Source organism: Hyla sarda, chromosome 2 (assembly GCF_029499605.1).
Source record: "Hyla sarda isolate aHylSar1 chromosome 2, aHylSar1.hap1, whole genome shotgun sequence".
NCBI lineage: Eukaryota > Metazoa > Chordata > Amphibia > Anura > Hylidae > Hyla > Hyla sarda.
The window spans coordinates 106,327,619-106,350,236 of NC_079190.1; the positions used below are offsets into that span (position 1 = coordinate 106,327,619).

The 22,618-nt window shown below is 44.3% G+C and overlaps 1 protein-coding gene across 1 annotated transcript in view; it reads right to left on the bottom strand.

The window, feature by feature from the left end:
• Positions 1 to 22,618, bottom strand: part of NCKAP1L (NCK associated protein 1 like) — a 290,353-nt gene that overhangs the window by 31,746 nt on the left and 235,989 nt on the right. Inside the window, exons 28-29 of the mRNA XM_056562778.1 lie at positions 18,434 to 18,550; positions 12,530 to 12,639 (exon numbers count right to left, since the gene is read on the bottom strand). Of these exons, the coding sequence (XP_056418753.1) occupies positions 12,530 to 12,639; positions 18,434 to 18,550 (227 nt within the window). The remainder of the gene's footprint in view (positions 1 to 12,529; positions 12,640 to 18,433; positions 18,551 to 22,618) is intronic.

The window sequence follows — 22,618 nt, forward strand, 5'->3', positions numbered from 1 at the left end:
GCCATAGGATTGTGACATCACGGCTCCGCCCCCTGTGTGACATCACGCTCTGCCCCCTCAATGCAAGCCTATGGGTGGGGACTTGATAGCTGTCATGCCCCTTCCCATAAGCTTGCATTGAGGGGGCGGAGCGTGACATCACACGGTGGTGGAGCCGTGATGTCACAATACTATGGCCCCGTGATGGCCAGTCATCAGACCCGGAGCGAACATGCTCCGGGGTCTGATGGTAATGGGGTGTTGCGTGAAAGATCACGGAGATCCCCAGCAGCGGGACCCCTACAATCAGGCATCTTTATCCCCTATCCTTTGGATAGGGGATAAGATGTCTTAGTGCCAGAGTACCCCGTTAAATCTGTTGCTAAGGCAATGGTATATGGGGGTGGCTTTAAAAAGCAAGTCATGATGACCAGGTGGAAGCATAGTAAAGCATAACCACAGAACATAAACCTAAGGGGATCAGCATGACTTGACTGCAGCAGCTTGGTGCTTGGTGAAAAAGTGAAAGAGAGAACATTTGTTGAGCACATCTGTATGGACATAATACTCCGGCCCCGTGATCGGCAGTCATCAGACCCGGAGCGAACATGCTCCGGGGGCTAATGGTAACAGGGTGCTGCGTGAAAGATCACAGGGGTCCCCTGAAGCGGGACCCCCGCGATCAGGCATCTTATCCCTTAGCCTTTGGAGAGGCGATAAGATGTCTTAGCGCCGGAGTACCCCTTTAATTAGACTGGTATAGACATGGCTGTTCTCCATCTTGTACTTCTGTATGTTGCATGTCTGACCTTCTGCCTGATCCTCATGTTGCAAGAACAATGTCTGCCCTGACCAAAGCCTGTATGACTACAAATGCCGTCTTCTGCCCTGGTACCTCATTTCTAAATACAAGCCATCCAAAAGTCAGCCACTGCTAACAGAAACTACTTCGGAGGTAGTAAGCTGGGAGTTTCCTGTTGATGTCCAACAGGAGTTAAAGGAGTACTCCACTGGAAAACAAATTAAACAGATTTGTAAATTACTTCTATTTAAAAATCTTAATACTTCCAGTACTTATCAGTGGCTGTATACTCCAGAGGAAGTTCTTTTCTTTTTAAACTTCTTTTCTGTCTGACCACAAGTGCTCTCTGCTGACACCTCTGTCCATGTCAGGAACTGTCCAGAGCAGAATAGGTTTGCTATGGGGAATTGCTCCTACTCTGGACAGTTCCTGACATGGACAGAGGTGTCAGCATAGAACACTGTAGTCAGACAGAAAAGAAATTCAAAAAGTAAAGAACTTCCTCTCTTTCTCTGGAGCATACAGCAGCTGATAAGTACTGGAAGGATTAAGATTTTTAAAAAGAAGTAATTTACAAAACTGTTTCACTTTCTGCCACCAGTTTACACTTTAAACATTTTTTTTTCCAGTGGAGTACCCCTTTAAAGGATAAAACATTCCCTTAGACTTTACCCCCTGGTTTGGACTAATGCCATATCTGTAGCACCCTAGCGGGTCCACATTTCCAGTAAGAACCCAGACACAATAATTGTTTTGCAGAAGAACCGATATTTAATAAGGTTACTTGCTTGAAAGCAATAAATAAAAAATAACACTGCAGACAAAATCACCTTCAAGATTTTCCTCTCCAATTGACATCATGTTCGTTGCTTATCACAATGATATTTAAGGTAAGTACAATAAGAAATCATTCTCCATTTTCCCTTAACAAATATGTTTTCTGTATATTCTAGAAATCTAAATATCATTACATTATGCCAGATAATACAGTATGTTTAATAGGAAGCATTATTCAGTTCCGACAATTTCTGACAGTGGTATTAAAATAGGACAGGAGATCTGACACCTTCATAAGCATTGTGTTTAATCCTCAAGGCCAAATCCTGAAATTACAGACCTAGAATAAATGTCCCTTATAACATGTCTATATTCGCTTACCTTAGTCCTGTCAACACCTGCAAAACTAATGCACTTTACATTCATCGGGGGACATGTATCAAAGCTTCTTTTTTTTTTGCATCTTTTTTTGCGCACATTCTGGTGGAGCATTTCCTCCAGATGTGTAGATTTCGTTGTACCTTGGAGGGACATATATAGTACGCATGAATTTATTAACTGCGTACATTTCATTTACCTGCAAAAATCTTGTGCAATGACCATATTTTAAACGCAAATAAACGCCATCTTGAACTGTACGTAGCAAGATGCTCTAAATCATGGATTCCAAGGAGATTGCTATGCTTCTGAATCATTGCAGCCATATTTTTTTTTTTTGCACCAAAATTGCTGAGTTTGGTGCCAAAATCGGCAATTTCTATGGCAAAATTGTCGATTTTTGCGCCAACTTTTACATCCAAGAAAATTCTGGTGGAAACATCTCACAAAATATTCCATGGTTACTAGTGCCCAGACAAGCGATAACTGTATAAATAAAACATTTCTGAGTGCAGATGCAGTGACAAAGAAAAAAAATAAAAAATATATTTTTTTTTATAACATTTTTTTATAATTACTTAAATAACACCTTTTCCCCCAAAAACCAAAGAAAAAACCCCCAATAAAACTACAACCATTTCACATCAAAAAGCTGGTGTGAAATTTTTGATGTAAACTGGACTCTCACCCCTTTGATAATCATGTTAAGCAGACAATATACGTGGACACGCCCACTTTTACAAAACTGACATGAACAGTGTAAACCGCGGCACACAGCTCTTTGAAAATGTGGTCGATACTTTTCGCGCCAAAATAATTTACATTTTTTGCCCCAAAATTCTTTGAGAATCTCCCCCTCTGTGTACTTTATTTATTGGCACACACTGCTGCTCCGGCACTTCTAGCTATGTGAGCAGGGTACCGGGGAAAATGCCACAGCTCTGTGAAGTGTGAGGTAGAGAAAGGGGGGGAGCTTTCTATATTTGCACAACATTTATCAAAGGACGTGCACAACTTTAGTAAATCTTGAGCAAGAGTGTAAATTAGACAAGCAGTGTAAAGGGGTAGATCTGTGTCTACAATAGACACCTAATGATACATGTCCCCCATGGTTCTTGCATATGTACTGGTTGATGCATAGTAGGTATAATCTGGTGTAAACCACTGTCAACATTTTTATGGTAATCTATTTTGACTTAAAAGGGGTATTATGGCCCTAATACATCTCAACCCTTTCCAAAGAATAGGGGATAAGATGTCTGTTCGCGGGGGTCACGCCGCTGGGGACCCCCGCAATCTGTCATTCAGCACCCACCTTTGCGAGACGGCTGTCACGCCCCCTCCCATAAACTTGCATTGAGGGGGTGGGATGGGGGCGTCACAATACTCCGGCCCTGTTGTCGTCACGCTGCGGAGAGCTCTCAAAGGTGGCTGCTGAATGACAGATTGAGGGGGTCCTCAGCGGCGGGACCCCCGCGATCAGACATCTTATCCCCTTATCCCCCCATTCTTCGTCCATATATTTGTGAAATATCGCAAATTCGAATATGGTCTATGCCGCTGGACACTATTTTAGAGTCCCATTGAGTGATTGGAAATCTAGACACTCTATAAGGCTAGGTTTCCACACAGGTTTTTTGGGGGCATTTTTTGGAAAACTGCCACTGCAGAAGTGGCCCCAGCAAGAAGGAGAAGTATAAGTCCTTCCTTTATATTTTTGGTATCAATGTCATGCTGAAAGACCCAACCACATTTCATCATCAATACTCTTGTTAATGGAAGGAGGTTTTCACTCAAAATCTCTCGATACATGGTCCCATTCATTCTTTCCTTTATACGGATCAGTCATCCTGGTCCCTTAGCAGAAAAACAGCCCCAAACCATGATGTTTCCCCCCCATGCTTCACAGTAGGTATGTGTTCTCTGGATGCAATTTAGCATTCTTTCTCTTCCAAACACGACAAGTTGAGTTTTAACCAAAAAGTTCTACTTTGGTCTCATCTGACCATATGACATTCTCCCAATCCTCTTCTGGTTCATCCAAATGCTCTCTAGCTAATTTCAGACAGGCCTGGACATGAACTTAAGCAGGGGGACACATCTGGTACTGCATGATTTGATCCCCTAGCGGTGTAGTGTGTTACTTAACCCCTTAAGGACTCAGCCCATTTTGGCCTTAAGGACTCAGACAATTTAATTTTTACGTTTTCATTTTTTCCTCCTCGCCTTCTAAAAATCATAACTCTTTTATATTTTTATCCACAGACTAGTATGAGGGCTTGTTTTTTGCGCGACCAGTTGTCCTTTGTAATGACATCACTCATTATATCATAAAATGTATGGCGCAACCAAAAAACACTATTTTTGTGGGGAAATTAAAACGAAAAACGCAATTTTGCTAATTTTGGAAGGTTTTGTTTTCACGCCGTACAATTTCTGGTAAAAATGACATGTGTTCTTTATTCTGAGGGTCAATACGATTAAAATGATACCCATTATTATATACTTTTATATTATTGTTGCGCTTAAAAAAAATCACAAACTTTTTAACCAAATTAGTACGTTTATAATCCCTTTATTTTGATGACCTATAACTTTTTTATTTTTCCGTATAAGCGGCGGTATGGGGGCTCATTTTTTGCACCATGATCTGTACTTTTTTTTGATACCACATTTGCATATAAAAAACTTTTAATACATTTTTTATAATTTTTTTTTTAATAAAATGTATTAAAAAAGTAGGAATTTTTGACTTTTTTAATTTTTTTTCGTTCACGCCGTTCACCGTACGGGATCATTAACATTTTATTTTAATAGTTCGGACATTTACGCACGCGGCGATACCAAATATGTCTATAAAAAATGTTTTTTACGCTTTTTGGGGGTAAAATAGGAAAAAACGGACGTTTTACTTTTTATTGGGGGAGGGGATTTTTCACTTTTTTTTTACTTTTACTTTTACATTTTTTTACATTTTTTTTTACACTTGAATAGTCCCCATAGGGGACTATTCATAGCAATACCATGATTGCTAATACTGATCTGTTCTATGTATAGGACATAGAACAGATCAGTATTATCGGTCATCTCCTGCTCTGGTCTGCTCGATCACAGACCAGAGCAGGAGACGCCGGGAGCCGCACGGAGGAAGGAGAGGGGACCTCCGTGCGGCGTCATGAATGATCGGATCCCCGCAGCAGCGCTGCGGGCGATCCGATCGTTCATTTTAATTGCGAACTGCCGCAGATGCCGGGATCTGTATTGATCCCGGCACCTGAGGGGTTAATGGCGGACGCCCGCGAGATCGCGGGCGTCGGCCATTGCCGGCGGGTCCCTGGCTGCGATCAGCAGCCGGGATCAGCCGCGCATGACACGGGCATCGCTCCGATGCCCGCGGTTATGCTTAGGACGTAAATGTACGTCCTGGTGCGTTAAGTACCACCTCACCAGGACGTACATTTACGTCCTGCGTCCTTAAGGGGTTAAGGTAGCCTTAGTTACTTTGGTCCCAGCTCTCTGTAGGTCATTCACTAGGTCCCCCTGTGTGGTTCTGTGATTTTTGCTCACCATTCTTGTGATCATTTTGACACCACGGGGTGAGATCTTGCGTGGAGCCCCAGATCGAGGGAGATTATCAGTGGACTTGTATGTCTTCAATTTTCTAATAATTGCTCCCACAGTTGATTTCTTCACATCAAGCTGCTTGCCTATTGCAGATTCAATCTTCCCAGCCTGGTGCAGGTCTACAATTTTGTTTCTGGTGTCCTTTAACAACTCTTCAGTCTTGGCCATAGTGGAGTTTGGAGTGTGACTGTTTGAGGTTGTGGACAGGTGTCTTTTATACTGATAACAAGTTCAAACAGGTGCCATTATTACAGGTAACGAGTGGAGGACAGAGGAGACTTTTACAGAAGAAGTTACAGGTCTGTGAGAGCCAGACATCTTGCTTGTTTGTAGGTGACCAAATACTTATTTTCCACCATAACTTGCAAATAAATTCTTAAAAAATCAGACAATGTGATTTTATGGATTTCTTTTCTCATTCTGTCTCTCATAGCTGAGGTATACCCTTGATGGAAATTACAGGCCTCTCTCATCTTTTTAACCACTTAAGGACCTAGGGCATATGGATATGCCTAGGTATCCATACGCCCGTGGGAATTTTGGTACCCGCCGCGTGCCGGGCGGAGATGGGACCGGGGTGGATTCACACTTGCAATCTGCGCCTATTCCGGGTCATACGGGTCTATGGTGACCCGGAATATAAGGGGGATCGCGGTTGTGTAAGACACCTACGATCCCCTGAAGGGATAGGAGTGAGGTGGCAGGGGTGCAACCCCTCCTATCCCTGCTATTGGTGGTCTAGACGCAACCACCAATAGCAGATCGGGGGCGGGGGGTTAACTTTCGTTAATAGGTGGGGCAGGACGGGGAACCGAAGGTGACCGTGCGCCGAAGGTCCACTTACCCCTCCGGAGGCTGCGGGCGACGGTGATCGGCGGGCGTCGATGTCGTGTGGCAGAAGAGGACGGCTCGCTGGATCCTACGGAAGCCGGTAATTGATCTGGAGGGCTACAGTCTGAGACCACTGTAAAACTCCAGCCCTCCAGATATTGCAAAACTACAACTCCCAGCATGCCCAGACAGCTGTTTGGGCATGCTGGAATATGCAGTTTTGCAACAGCTGGAGGGAAACAGTTTGAGACCATTATGCAGTGGTCTCTAAACTATATCCCTCCAGATCTTGCAAAACTACAACTCCTAGCATGCCCACATAGCTGTTTGCTGTCTGGGCATGCTGGGATTTGTGGTTTTGCAACATCTGGAGGTCCACAGTTTGGCGATCACTGTGCAGTGGTCTATAATCTGTAGCCCTCCAGATGTTGCAAAACTGCAAATCCCAGCATGCCCAGACAGCAAACAGCTGTCTCAGCATGCTGGGAGTTGTAGTTGTGTACCTTCAGCTGTTGCATAACTACATCTCCTAGCATGCCCTCGGTGATCAGTACATGCTGGGAGTTGTAGTTTTGCAACAGCTGGAGGCACACTGGTTGGAAAATACTGAGTTAGGTAACAGAACCTAACTGAAGGTTTTCTAACCAGTGTGCCTCCAGCTGTTGCAAAAGTAAAAGTCCCAGCATGCATGGTCTGTCAGTAATGCTGGGAGTATTAGTTTTGAAACAGCTGGAAGTTTGCCCCCCCCCCCCCAGGGTACATTCACAGGCTTACAGTAAATTTCCTGCTCCAAGTTTGGGCTGCGGCAAATTTTTCGCCACAGCGCAAACTCCTGGCGGGAAACTCACCGTAACACGCCAGTGCGAATGTACCCTAAAAACACTACACTACCACATAATAAAGGGTAAAACACTACATAAACACCCCCTTACACTGTCGTCCCCCCCCCAATAAAAATGAAAAACGTCTTGTACCCCAGTGTTTCCAAAACGGAGCCTCCAGCTCTTGCAAAACAACAACTCCCAGCATTTCTGGACAGCCACTGACTGTCCAGGCATGCTGGGAGTTTTGCAACAGCTGGAGGCACCCTGTTTGGCAATCAATGGCGTAGAATACCCCTATGTCCACCCCTATGCAATCCCTAAATTAATCCTCAAATGCGCACGGCGCTCTCGCACTTCGGAGCCCTGTCGTATTTCAAGGAAACAGTTTAGGGCCATTTATGGGGTATTTCCGTACTCGGGAGAAATTGCACTACAAATTTTGGGGGAATTTTTCTCCTTTTACCCCTTATGAAAAGGAAAAGTTGGGGGCTGCACCAGCCTGTTGGTGTAAAAAAATAAAACATTTTATACTAACATGCTGGTGCTGCCCCATACTTTATTTATTTATTTTCACAAGCAGTAAAAGGAAAAAAAGACCCCCAAAATGTGTAACACAATTTCTCCTGAGTATGGAAATACCCCATATGTGGGCGTAAAATGCTCTGCGGATGCACAACAAGGCTCAGGAGTGAGAGCGCACTATGGCATAAATTGGGGATTTGCACAGGGGTGGCTGATTTTACAGCGGTTCTGACACAAACGCAAAAAAATGAATACCCACATGTGACCCCATTTTGGAAACTACACCCCTCATGGAATTTCACAAGGGGTATAGTGAGCCTTAACACCCCACAGGTGTTTGACGAATTTTCATTAAAGTTGGATGGGAAAATGAAAAAAAAAAAATGTTTTCACTAAAATGCTGGTGTTACCCTAAATTTTTCATTTTCACAAGGGAAAATAGGAAAAAATCCCCCCTAAATTTGTAACCTCATTTCTTCTGAGTAAGAACATACCCCATATGTGGATGTAAAGTGCTCTGCTGGAGCACTACAATGCTCAGAAGAGAAGGAGCGCCATTGGGATTTTGAAGAGAAAATTTGTCCGGAATTGAAGGCCACGTGTGTTTACAAAGCCCCCATAGTGCCAGAACAATGGACCCTCCCCCCCCACATGTGACCCCATTTTGGAAAATACACCCCTCATGTAATGTAATATCGGGTACAGTGAGCATTTACGCCCCACAGGTGTCTGACAGATTTTTGGAACAGTGGTCCGTGAAAATGAAAAATTAAATTTTTCATTTGCACAGCCCACTGTTCCAAAGATCTGTCAAACGCCAGTGGGGTGTAAATACTCACTGCACCCATTATTAAATTCTGTGAGGGGTTCAGTTTCCAAAATGGGGTCACACGTGGGGGTCCACTGTTCTGGCACCACGGGGGGCTTTGTAAACGCACATGGCCCCTGACTACCATTCAAAACAAATTATCTTCCCAAAAGCTAAATGGCGCTCCTCCTCTTCTGAGCATTTTAGTTTGCCAGCAGAGCACTTGACGTCCACACGTGGGGTATTTCCATACTCAGAAGAAATGGGGTTACAAATTTTGGGGGTCATTTTCTCCTATTACCCCTTGTAAAAATGTAAAATTTTGGGGGGAAAAATGCATTTTAGTAAAAAAAAATAAAAAATAATAGAACATATGAATCTTGGAGAAGGCTTCTTACAGGGGCTTAGGGCCCTATATAGATCCCCCAAAGCCAAAGTTAATATTAATAATATTATTTCCCGGGAGGTAGTGACGCTGCAGAGAGGAACTAGGTAGGGATGCCCCCTATCACCGCTCCTCTTCTCCCTCTTCATTGAACCACTCGCGCAGTTGATTAGATCTTCCAGCTTGTTTGATGGGTTTGGTGTCGAGGGAGAGGAGGAGAAAATACTGCTTTATGCAGACGATGTTGTATTGTTTGTCACAGACACAGGAAGAAAGCTTGTTAGCATTATTGATTTGATAAAGGATTTTGGTAAATATTCTGGCTTTCAGATAAACTGGAATAAATCAGGATTATTAATGTTGTCAGGTGATAGCCAGGGCTGCCAGAGAGTGATACATGTTTTGCAGGAAAACGAGGCCCTGGAATATCTAGGAATTAAGATTTCGAGAAATATAGAAGAGTTTGCCCAGTTGAATATTACCCCATTGAGACAGAAAGTAAGAAACAAAATTCAAATATGGAAAAAGTTGCGTATGAATATGGCTGAAAGAATTACTCTGATAAAGACAATTATTTTCCCTATGGTTTTGCATGTGATTAGAGCAGCACCGGTTTGGTTAGGGGAACACCATTTTAATAAAATACAGAGTGAGATTAATGATTTTTTATGGGATGGGAAACAAACACGGATGAAACACACATTTCTGAGTCCTCATTTGAGTAGTGGTGGTTTGGGTATACCAAATATGCAACTGTATTATATAGCGGCACAAATTGAATACACGATAAAGGAAGATGATGTTTTAAAAGTTTTTTTTTTTTTCTAAATTAGGTATTAGGGGGGATAGCACTTTGGAATTAATTGAAGGGGGATTTAAATAAAAAAAAAAAAAAAAAAAATAATTTCCTTTACACATCCAACTATAACAAAAAGTTGTCAAACACCTGTGGGTAGTTAAGGCTCACTGTATCCCTTGTTACATTCCTTATGGAGGGTAGTTTCCAAAATGGTTTGCCATGTGGGTATTTTTTGCTGTTCTGGCACCACAGGGGCTTCCTAAATGCGACATGCCCCCCAAAAACCATTTCAGCTAAATTTGCTTTCAAAAAGCCAAATGTGACTCCTTCTCTTCTGAGCATTGTAGTTTGTCCGCAGAGCATTTTACGCCCTAACATGGGGTCTTTCCATACTCAGAAGAGATGGGGTTATAAATTTTGGGGGGCATTTTATCCCATTACCCTTTGTAAAGATTGTAAATTTGGGGAAAACTGCACTTTAGTGAAATTTTTTTTTTCATTTCCACATCCGATTTTAACGAAAAGTTGTCAAACACCTGTGGGGTGTTAAGGCTAACTGGACCCCTTGTTACGTGCCTTGAGCGGTGTAGTTTCCGAAATTGTATGCCATATGGGGTTTTCTGCTGTTCTGGCACCATAGGGGCTTTCTAAATTTGACATGCCCCCAAAAAACCATTTCAGCAAAATTCACTCTCCAAAATCCCATTGTTGCTCCTTCCCTTCTGAGCCTTCTACTGCGCCCGCTGAACACTTGACATACACATATGAGGTATTTCCTTACTCGAGAGATATTGGGTTACAAATTGTGGGGGGCTTGTTCTCCTATTACCACTTGTAAAAATTCAAAAACTGGGTCTACAAGAACATGCGAGTGTAAAAAATGAAGATTTTGAATTTTCTCCTTCACTTTGCTGCTATTCCTGTGAAACACCTAAAGGGTTAACACACTTACTGAATGTCATTTTGGATACTTTTAAGGGTGCAGTTTTTATAATTGGGTCATTTGTGGGGTATTTCTAATATGAAGGCCCTTCAAATCCACTTCAAACTGAACTGGTCCCTGAAAAATTCCGATTTTGAAAATTTCGTGAAAAATTGAAAAATTGCTGCTGAACTTTGAAGCCCTCTAATGTTTCCCAAAAGTAAAAACATGTCAACTTTATGATGCAAACATTAAGTAGACATATTGTGTATGTGAATCAATGTATAATTTATTTGAAATATCCATTTTCCTTATAAGCAGAGAGCTTCAAAGTTTAAAAAAAATGAAAAATTTTCAATTTTTTCATCAAATTTTGGAATTTTTCACCAAGAATTGATACAAGTATCGACAAAATTTGACCTTTATCATAAAGTAGAATATGTCATGAAAAAACAATCTCGGAATCAGAATGAAAGGTAAAAGCATCCCAGAGTTATTAATGCTTGAAGTGACAGTGGTCAGATGTTTAAAAAATGTCTGGGTCCTTAAGGTATATTTGGGCTGGGTCCTTAAATTGTTAAAACTTGCACAATTGGTGGCTGACTAAATACTTTTTTGCCCCATTATATGGCAATTGAACAGACTCCTCCAAATTTCAATTCATTTGACAGTTTATAGTTTCCATATATTCCATAAATGTCTCACATTAAATTTGAAGTGGTCAAATCATACATGAATTTCTTAATGCATGTCTTCAAGTTGGGACAATTTTAAGTGCTGTTCAACATGGTTGTAGTTTAGAGTCCTAAAAATCACCTTTGGCCCAGGGGCAAGCCCAGGGTCACTAAGACCCTTTTTGATAATCCCCCCCTAAAACTTAAAGGGGTACTCCTGTACCACAGCTTTATGGTTATCTAGCGTGTTTGTAGCGAGTTGAGCACTTTTGTAATTCCCGTTATACATCTGTCCACAGCATGTCTGTTTGTTACTGAACTCTTTTCTGTGACGGCAGTTCAGTCGTTTTTCTGGTTGCTTTTGATTGTCGGCCATGTTTGTTCACTGTTGTGGACAAGATGTCCGTGCTGCAGGCGTTGCTGTGGTTTTGCCCCTTTTAATCCCCCCCCCCCCCGTAATAAATACTAATTATCTCCCTTCCTTTTTCGCACAGTACAAGATGACAGCGGGAGGATGGATGTCTGGTACTGAATACCCTGTATCAGCGCTGCGGCTGATACGTAACCCCTTCCCCGCCATGGGGACTGTGTGCCCGTGGGCGCACAGTCCCTATGGCGGTAGAATTAGTAACATGTCAGCCGCAGCGCTATCACGATTCCCCCCATGGGCGCACTGTCAGCTTCTCACCCCGCAGTCCCCACATCAGGGAATGAATGGTCAGCCGCAGCACGCTGTCCCCACGCCACACTAGCCACATTTTCCTCTTGACAACGCTGTTGTTACAGTGAAACATGTCGAGGGTGGCTGTAAAGTAGTATTTTAAACTGCACGCCGCAATAGTGCCTATTATCGGTGTACTGCAGCACCATTCATACAGTACATGAGCAGACAAGAGCTCCTTGCTGACATATGATTAATCTCTTTGCTGCACTGTTGTGGCACAATTTTATATTCACATTTGGGGATTTTTTTCTTTTATGTGTACCAATAAAAGTTGTATTTTAGGGGGCATTTAAAAGAGGGGAGTTAGTCACTCAGGGATACGGGCCAGGGGTTTGTTGGATATTTTTGTTTGGACCCCTCACCCTCCTCTATAGGTGATTAGGTGATTATCAATTCGAGAACATACTCCCCTAGAAGACCAAATAAAGTAAATGATAATGTCATCCTCATCAGCTTGCCATCAGAAACTATGCTACTTACCAGCAAGAATTCCTTAAGATGGATCTCAATGTTCTTGTGGTAGATAGTAAAAAAGGCAGCAGATACTTGAATGATTGCCTTGGCCAGGCAATGAATATTGTTATTATAACCTGCAAAGGTAAGAACAGCTTCATTGGTATTTATTTTGCTTTGACAGTGACTACTATACCATATGTCATCTATGAAGCTTTAGCATAAAATAGACATTAATGAAGTTGCCTAGATTCATCTTACTCATTAGAGCCAAGTACTGAAACATGTTGTTGTTTTTTTTAAATCTCTTTCTATTTTATGATTGTGATTTCTAAATTTTATTTTAGTACATTACTAGCACAGTACCTTGTATATCATAACTAAAATACATGGGACAATGATGCTCTTGTACTCATATCCCATCCTCATATCCTGAACTCATATCTCAACCTTAGTCCTTTGCACACTCTGCAACTTAAAGGGGTATTCCAGGCAAAAACTTTTTTTATATATCAACTGGCTCCGGAAAGTTAAACAGATTTGTAAATGACTTCTATTAAAAAATCTTAATCCTTCCAATAGTTATTAGCTTCTGAAGTTTTCTGTCTAACTGCTCAATGATGATGTCACTTCCCGGGAGCTGTGCATGATGGGAAAATATCCCCATAGGAGCTGCACAGCTCCTGGGACGTAAGTCATCAGAAAGCAGTTAGACAGAAAACAGCAACTCAACTTCAGAAGCTAATAACTATTGGAAGGATTAAGATTTCTTAATAGAAGTAATTTACAAATCTGTTTAACTTTCTAGAGCCAGTTGATATATATAAAAAAAAGTTTTGGCCCGGAATACCCCTTTAAGTGACGAGATGTGCTGGAAATCTCAGAGACTTGCATGGGACTTCAAAGAAAAAAACGCTTTCACATAAGGGGGTGAATTAGGGTTGATTTACCTCTACTAACTTTAGTTGACATATAAGTAACATGTGTACCAAGTTCCATTGAAATATCTCCAGTCGTTTGAAAGTTATGCTAGAAAATACACACATAAATTGAGCTTTATATACAGTATATAGATTATGGGTCTGCCATCTTGCATAAGTTGTTTAAACAGGGATAAGGATATACTTTACAGCAAGCTCCATTGACATAAACACAAAACATCCCTAGACCCTTTTCATTGGGACAGGTTTCTAAGCATGCTCTGTGACCTATACAGAGCTCATTCTACAGCGGAGGGGTGAGGCTGAGCTGCTATTGTCTTATTTGTCTCTTGGTGTCACCTTTCACTGCAATCTGTAAGATCACTTTCCAGTAGCCTCCTCTTTATAATCACAGTCAGAACAGAAAGTCTCAGCTTAGTTTTAGGCTATGTGGCCAGGATAAAAACTGAGATGTCAACAATATTTTAGAATATAGATAGTAAAATTTGAGAAAAAAAAAAATATATATATATGTCACGATTCGGCTGGCTGGAGGTGGATCCTCTGGGCCAGAGAGGGATTGGCGTGGACCGTGTCGGTGGACCGGTTCTAAGTTGCTACTGGTATTCACCAGAGCCCGCCGCAAAGCGGGATGGTCTTGCAGCGGCGGTAGCAACCAGGTCGTATCCACCGGCAACGGCTCAACCTCTCTGACTGCTGAGATAAGCGCGGTACAAGGGAGTAGACAAGAGCAAGGTCGGACGTAGCAGAAGGTCAGGGCAGACAGCAAGGATCGTAGTCAGGGGCAACGGCAGGAGGTCTGGAACACAGGCTAGGAACACACAAGGAAACGCTTTCACTGGCACAATGGCAACAAGATCCGGCGAGGGAGTGCAGGGGAAGTGAGGTATAAGTAGGGAAGTGCACAGGTGAAGGTACTGATTAAAACCTGATGCGCCAATCAGTGGCGCACCGGCCCTTTAAATCGCAAAGACCCGGCGCGCGCACGCCCTAAGGAGCGGGGCCGCGCGCGCCTGGAGAGCACAGAGGGGGAACGGGTCTGGTAAGGGAATCGAGATGCGCATCGCGAGCGGGCGCGTCCCGCATCGAGAACCGCATCACGGCTGGGAACATTATCGCAGCGCACCCGGTCGGCAGGTCTGACTGGGGCGCTGTGAATAAGAGAACGCTGTGAGCGCTCCGGGGAGGAGCGGGGACCCGGAGCGCTCGGCGTAACAATATATACATACAAAACAAAAAAACAAAACTCTTAAACAATTTATTTAACAAAAAAACTTGAAGCAGTAGGTAATTTTAATTTTTTTTTAAATATCTTTAGACACATTACAGAGCTGAGCTTTGGGCATGTAAAATTAGGTTCTTAGACAGTTCCCCTTTAAATAAGACAGTAGCAGACCAATTTCAGTTCAGACTTTGTTTTTCACATACAGAAGCAAGAACTGATGGTTACAATACTAAGACATGGTAGTTAGAATACAAACAAGTAGGTGCTGTTACTACATCATGTTTATGCTGCCAAAACAGCAGACAGCATAAAACTGGTGCAGGAACCACAATTCCAGCACACTATGATTTACTCTGATATTCTCAGGCATTTCAGAGTAATCATGGTTTAAAAATGAGTGACATGTGTCTCCCTAGCTCATTGTTACGCCGAGCGCTCAGGGTCCCTGCTCCTCCCCGGAGCGCTCACGGCATCTCTCTCTCTGCAGCGCCCCGGTCAGACCCGCTGACCGGGAGCGCTGCACTGACATTGCCGGCGGGGATGCGATTCGCATAGCGGGACGCGCCCGCTCGCGAATCGCATCCCATGTCACTTACCCGTCACGGTCCCCGGCTGTCATGTTCTGGCGCGCGCGGCTCCGCTCTCTAGGGCGCACGCGCGCCAGCTCTCTAAGATTTAAAGGGCCAGTGCACCAGTGATTGGTGCCTGGCCCAATCAGCCTAATTAGCTTCCACCTGTTCCCTGTCCATATTACCTCACTTCCCCTGCACTTCCTTGCCGGATCTTGTTGCCTTGTGCCAGTGAAAGCGTTTAGTGTTGTCCAAAGCCAGTGTTCCAGATCTCCTGCTATCCTCATTGACTACGAACCTTGCCGCCTGCCCCGACCTTCTGCTACGTCTGACCTTGCCTCTGCCTAGTCCTTCTGTCCCACGCTTTCTCAGCAGTCAGCGAGGTTGAGCCGTTGCCGGTGGATACGACCTGGTTGCTACCGCCGCAGCAAGACCATCCCGCTTTGCGGCGGGCTCTGGTGAAAACCAGTAGCAACCCTAGAACCGGTCCACCGAAACGGTCCACGCCAATCCCTCGCTGACACAGAGGATCCACATCCAGCTAGCCGAATCCTAACAGTAGATCCGGCCATGGATCCCGCTGAGGTGCCGCTGCCAAGTCTCGCTGACCTACCCACGGTGGTCGCCCAGCAATCGCAGCAAATTGCCCAACAAGGACAGCAGCTGTCGCAGTTGACCGCCACGTTACAGCAACTTCTGCCACTGCTACAGCAGCAACCATCTCCTCCGCCAGCTCCTGCACCTCCTCCGCAGCGAGTGTCCGCTCCTAGCCTCCGCTTGTCCCTGCCGGACAAATTTGATGGGGACTCTAGACTCTGCCGTGGCTTCTTGTCTCAATGTTCCCTACATATGGAGATGTTGTCGGACCAATTTCCTACAGAATGGTCTAAGGTGGCGTTCGTAGTGAGTCTTCTGTCTGGAAAGGCCTTGTCTTGGGCTACACCGCTCTGGGACCGCAATGATCCTGCCACAGCCACAGTCCAGTCCTTCTTCGCTGAAGTCCGTAGTGTCTTCGAGGAACCAGCCCGAGCTTCTTCTGCCGAGACTGCCCTGCTGAACCTGGTCCAGGGTAATTCTTCAGTAGGCGAGTACGCCATCCAATTTCGTACTCTTGCTTCCAAATTATCGTGGAATAACGAGGCTCTCTGCGCGACCTTTAAAAAAGGCCTATCCAGTAACATCAAGGATGTGCTGGCCGCACGAGAGATTCCTGCCAACCTGCAAGAACTTATCCATTTGGCCACCCGCATTGCCATGCGTTTTTCTGAAAGACACCAGGAGCTCCGCCAGGAAAAAGACCTTGATCTCTGGGCACCACTCTCACAGTATCCTTTGCAATCTACCCCTGTGCCTCCCGCCGAGGAGGCTATGCAAGTGGATCGGTCTCGCCTGACCCATGAAGAGAGGACTCGCCATAGGGACAAAAATTTATGTCTGTACTGTGCTAGTACCGAACACTTCTTGGTGGATTGCCCTATTCACCCTCCACGTCTGGGAAACGCTCACGTGGGTGTGGCGTCTCTTGGTACGAAGTCTGCTTCTCCACGTCTCACTGTGCCCGTGCAGATTTCTCCTTCTGCCAACTCCTCCTTCTCAGCCGCGGCCTTCTTGGACTCTGGTTCTTCTGGAAATTTTATTCTGGCCTCTTTGGTGAATAAGTTCTGCATCCCGGTGACCCGTCTCATCAAACCGCTCTACATTTCTTCGGTCAACGGAGTGAAGTTGGACTGCACTGTGCGTTACCGCACAGAGCCCTTGCCTATGAGCATTGGACTGCATCACGAGAAAATAGAATTTTTCGTCCTTCCCAACTGCACCTCTGAAGTCCTCCTCGGTCTGCCTTGGCTCCAGCATCATTCTCCCACCCTTGACTGGACCACTGGGGAGATCAAGAATTGGGGTTCTGCTTGCCGCAAGAAATGCCTCACGTCTGCTCCCAGTCCCGTCTGTCGGGCCTCAGTGTCTCCTCCTGTGCCTGGTCCCCCCAAGGCCTATCAGGACTGTGCCGTGCCTCCTCATACTCCGCATACTGGCATAGTTCATAGTGTTGCTCGCGAATATTCGCAATGCAAATTTTATTCGCGAATTCGCAAATATTCGCGAATATAGCACTATATATTCGTAATTACGAATATGCGTTTTTTTTTTCTTTCTTCACAGTACACATCACAGTGATCATCCCTCTCTGCTTCCAGCTTGTGTGGTGTAAAGAAGGCTCTAATACTACTGTGTGAGACAGGTGTGCGAATTTTCGCATATGCGAAAATGTGCATATACAAATTTTCGTATATGCGAATTTTCGCTTATGTTAATTTTGTGTATGTTAATTTTTGCATACGCGAATTTTCACATATGCGAAAATAAATCGAGAATATTACGAATATGCGAATATTCGCGAATATATGACGAATATTCGTCCATATATTCGCGAATATTCGCGAATTTGAATATGGCCTATGCCGCTCAACACTAATAGTTCACATTGGTGTTACCATGATCATCGGCAAGCAAACATCTGGCTCTTACTGTCCTCCCCCTATAGCCAACAGTCAAAAACTCAAGAGGCCAGGTAGAGCAACACAGCTCAGCACACTACTAAGCATCACTACCTGCCATCAAGATGTCCTGTAACATATATATTGTATAGTAAACAACACAAGAACAATAGCATGCACTCACCGCGGAGACTGTGTCTAAAGGTTCATGGGTCCGGGGTTACGGGACAGGATACCAGGATGTGCCAAAGCGCTCTGAACGCTTCGGCACATCCCGGTATCCTGTCCTGTGACCCCGGACCCTCGGACCTTTAGACACAGTTTCAGAGGTGAGTGCATGCTATCGTTCTTGTGTTGTTTACTTATTGATCCTATATCTGGATGACGTGCACCCCGCAGGTGTCACCTACAGTTGCTGCTGGATCCCTGATTGTGACAGCCAGTACTTCCACTTATAGTGGTTCTGGAATATTCAAATCTATCGAGGTGTGCACTCCCCTTATATTCTTTTGCTACGGTTTATATATACAGTATATTGTATTGCATGAACAACAAGTAGAAACAATAAATCACTGATTTGTCTCTCAGACAACTAATGTAGTCCACTTAAAGCAACATATTTGAAAAGATACATCCAGCCTGTTACAACTAAACAATTCAGACATGCCATGTTTATCCATTATGTTGAGAATTATACTTACCATCATTTTGAATGTTGTAAACAGAAAGGGAATCGGCAGCTAGGAGTGGGAGGGAAATGGCTATAAATACTTGTAGAAGACAGGCCAACTTATATTCTTCCTCCAGTGATGAGCTTTCTGTAAAAAAAAAAGGCAAAGACAAATGTTGGCTAGGACCTAAAAAGAAATGTGTAGTAGCAGTAAGTCATTCACATAATCATCATACAGTACTGTATAGTAAAAAATATTTTTCTTTTTAATCTAGGTAACTCAAACTATCACATCGAGCCTGAAACATGACGGTTATGAAGTATCTCTCCAAGTTTTGCCTGGACTTCTTTGTTCCTTGATCCCTCACTGCTGTCCATATGGATTTTTAAAGATTTCAATAAATCTCAAGTTTTAACAGGCGCTGGCTGCTGTTCCACTTGTATGGTAATCATATATTACATTTTAAGTCAATTTGAAGAGGTTGTCCAATGTATCAATTTATCATAGATTAAAGGGGTACTCCACTGGCCAGCGTTCGGAATTAAATGTTCCGAATGCTGTTTTCACACTGCAGGGTCGGCCATCCCCCCCTTGTGACATCATGGTCACGCCCCCTCAATGCCTCAAAGCAAGTCTATGGGAGGGGGCAATGCACCACACCCCCTCCCATAGACTTGCATTGAGGGGGCATGGTCATGATGTCAAAAGGGGTGTGGTCGACCCCTGCAGCGCAAAAACAGTGTTCGGAACATTAATTTCCGAACGCTGGCCAGGGGAGTACCCCTTTAATGATAATAATACCTGTGTCACAAGATGACCAGTGTAGAAAACAACATGGTTTATAAGATGTATATGCTGTATGTACCTATGTCTAGATGTTCTATAAATGTCAGTGGGCATTCCTTGATGGTCTTCCTCTTTCCTCCACCCACTGTTGAATATTGTAGCCTTTTTGACTGTCTACTCCTTCCTCTTTACACACATTAGGTTATGTATGCTATGCTGTATGTAAAATGTACATAATGTATATAATACTGGTTCACACAGTCAAAAGATAGCAAAGGGAGGGTAGTAATAAATAACCTTTGGTTTGTCAACTGGACAGTCAAAATGTTAATAGACAAATTGAATATAAATCTTTCAAAACAATAAACCTATTAATGACAAGAATGATGCTCACTACTAGCATGCCAATTATTTCTTTTCTCTGGCTTCATGCTTTCTATAGTGTATAAAGTTCTAAAACCTTTTCATAATAATGTGCATGGATATGGTAATTTCTCATATTTATGTGCTCCTAAAGGAGTTATCCACAATAACAAAGACAATGGTAATTTCTACTAAAAAAACAGCACCACCCCTGTCTTCAGCTTATGTGTGGTATTGCATCTCAGTTCCATTAAACAGAATGGAGCCAAGTTGTAATACCACACACAACCTGAGGAAGATATGGCGTGGTTTTTGGAAGAAGTTAGATCAATTTTTCCATTCCTGGAGAACCTCTTTAACCTCTTAAGGACCAATGACGTCCTGGGACGTCATGGCACCCTGGGCCTTAAGGACCAATGACGTCCCACAACGTCATGGCCTTTTCCGGTCCCTGCCGCTCGCCGGGCAGAGATCGGAACTGGATGCCTGCTGAAATCCTTCAGCAGGCATCCAGGGCAAATGCCGAGGGGAGCCATGTAGGAAATCGCCCTTGCGATCTGCGGCGATACCGGGCTGATCGGGTCTCTGGGACCCGATCGCCCGGTAATTTTGCATGCTCCCGGCTGTCACAGACAGCCAGGACCATGCTAATGTATAGGAGCGAGGAGGCAAGCCTGCCACCTCCTCCTATACCCTGCGATCCGTCGGTTAGTTAACCGACCAATCGCAGGAGGGGGGGCGGTTACTTCCTCCCGTCCTGCCCGGCCCCTGAAAGTCCGGACAGGACGGGAGGAAGACCGGAGGAAGCGGCGGGGGACGGGGGAGTGCTGGGGACCGGCCCCGGTACTTACCTCGTCCCTGAAGACCCGGATCCCGGCGATGAAGATGGCGGCGGCGGCGACAGGTGAGTAGATCTTCAGCCGCGGTCGGGCCCTTTACAGCAATGCACGTCGCCGTAAAGCGACATGCATTGCTGTATTGGGACCCTGTATACTACAACTCCCAGCATGCCCAGACAGCCCTTGGCGTCTGGGCATGCTGGGAGTTGTAGTTTTGCAACATCTGGAGGTCCACAGTTTGGAGACCACTGTGCCCTTCCAGATGTTGCAAAACTACACATTCTCAGCATGCCCTTGCTGTCCAGGCATGCTGGGAGTTGTAGTTCTGTAACATCTGGCCATTCAGATGTTGCAGAACTACAACTCCCAGCATGCCTGGACAGTTTGGGCATACTGGAAGTTGTAGTTTTGCAACATCTGTAAGGGCACAGATTGGGAACCACTGTATTAGTGGTCTGCAAACTGTAGTCCTCCAGATGTTGCAAAACTACAACTCCAAGCATGCTGGGAGTTGTAGTTCGGCAACATCTGGCTCTAAAGATGTTGCCGAACTACTACTTCCAGCATGCCTGAGAATGCTGGGAGTTGTAGTTTTGCAACAACAGGAGGCACACTGGTTGGGAAACATTGTCTGTTTCCTAACTCAGTGTTTCCCAACCCGTGTGCCTCCAGCTGTTGCAAAACTATAACTACCAGCATGCACTGAGACTGTGCATGCTGGGAGTTGTAGTTTTGCAACAGCTGGAGGTCCCCCCCCCCCCCCGTGAATGTACAGGATATATTCACATGGGCAGGGGGCTTGCAGTGAGTATCAGGCTGCAAATTTGCAATGTAGCAAATTTTGTGCGGCAGCTCAAACTCGCAGCGGGAAACTTGATGTAATCCCCCGCCCGTGTGACTGTACCCTAAAAACACTACACTACACTAACACACAATAAAATAAAAAGTAAAAAACACTACATATACACATACCCCTACACAGCCCCCCTCCCCTCCCCAATAAAAATGAAAAACGTCTGGTACGCCACTGTTTTCAAAATGGAGCCTCCAGATGTTGCAAAACAGCCGTTGACTGTCCAGGCATGCTGGGAGTTTTGCAACAGCTGGAGGCACCCTGTTTGGGAATCACTGGCGTAGAATACCCCTATGCAAATCCCTAATTCAGGCCTCAAATGCACATGGCGTTCTCAATTTGGAGCCCTGTCGTATTTCAAGGCAACAGTTTAGGGCCACATATGGGGTATCGCCATACTCGGGAGAAATAGCCTAACAAATTTTGGGGGGCTTTTTCTCCTTTCACCCCTTATGAAAAGGTGAAGTTGGGGTCTACACCAGCATGTTAGTGTAAAAAAATAAATTTTTTACACTAACATGCTGGTGTTGCCCCATACTTTTCATTTTGACAAGAGGTAAAAGGGAAAAAAGCCCCCCAAAATTTGTAATGCAATTTCTCCCGACTACGGAGATACCCCATATGTGTGCGCAAAGTGCTCTGGGGGCGCACAACAAGGCCCAGAAGGGAGAGTGCGCCATGTACATTTGAGGTGATTTGCACAGGGGTGGCTGATTGTTACAGCGGTTTTGACAAACGCAAAAAAACCAAAACCCCACATGTGACCCCATTTCGGAAACCACACCCCTCACGGAATGTAATGAGGGGTGCAGTGAGAATTTACACCCCACAGGTGTCTGACAGATCTTTGGAACAGTGGGCTGTGCAAATAAAAAAATTTGTACAGCCCACTGTTCCAAAGATCTGACAGACACCAGTGGGGGGTAAATGCTCACTGTACCCCTTGTTACGTTCCTCAAGGGGTCTAGTTTCCAAAATGGTATGCCATGTGGGGGTTATTTTGCAGTCCTGGCACCATAGGGGCTTCCTAAATGTGACATGCCCCCCGAGCAAAATTTGCTCTCAAAAAGCCAAATATGACTCCTTCTCTTCTGAGCATTGTAGTTCACCCATAGTGCACTTCAGGTCAACTTATGGGGTACCTCCATACTCAGAAGAGATGGGGTTACAAATTTTGGGGGGTATTTTCTGCTATTAACCCTTGCATAAATGTGAAATTTGGGGGGAAACACACATTTTAGTGAAATTTTTGTAAACATTTTTTACATATGCAAAAGTCGTGAAACACCTGTCTGGTATTAAGGCTCACTTTATTCCTTGTTACATTCCTCAAGGGGTCTAGTTTCCAAAATGGTATGCCATGTGGGTATTTTT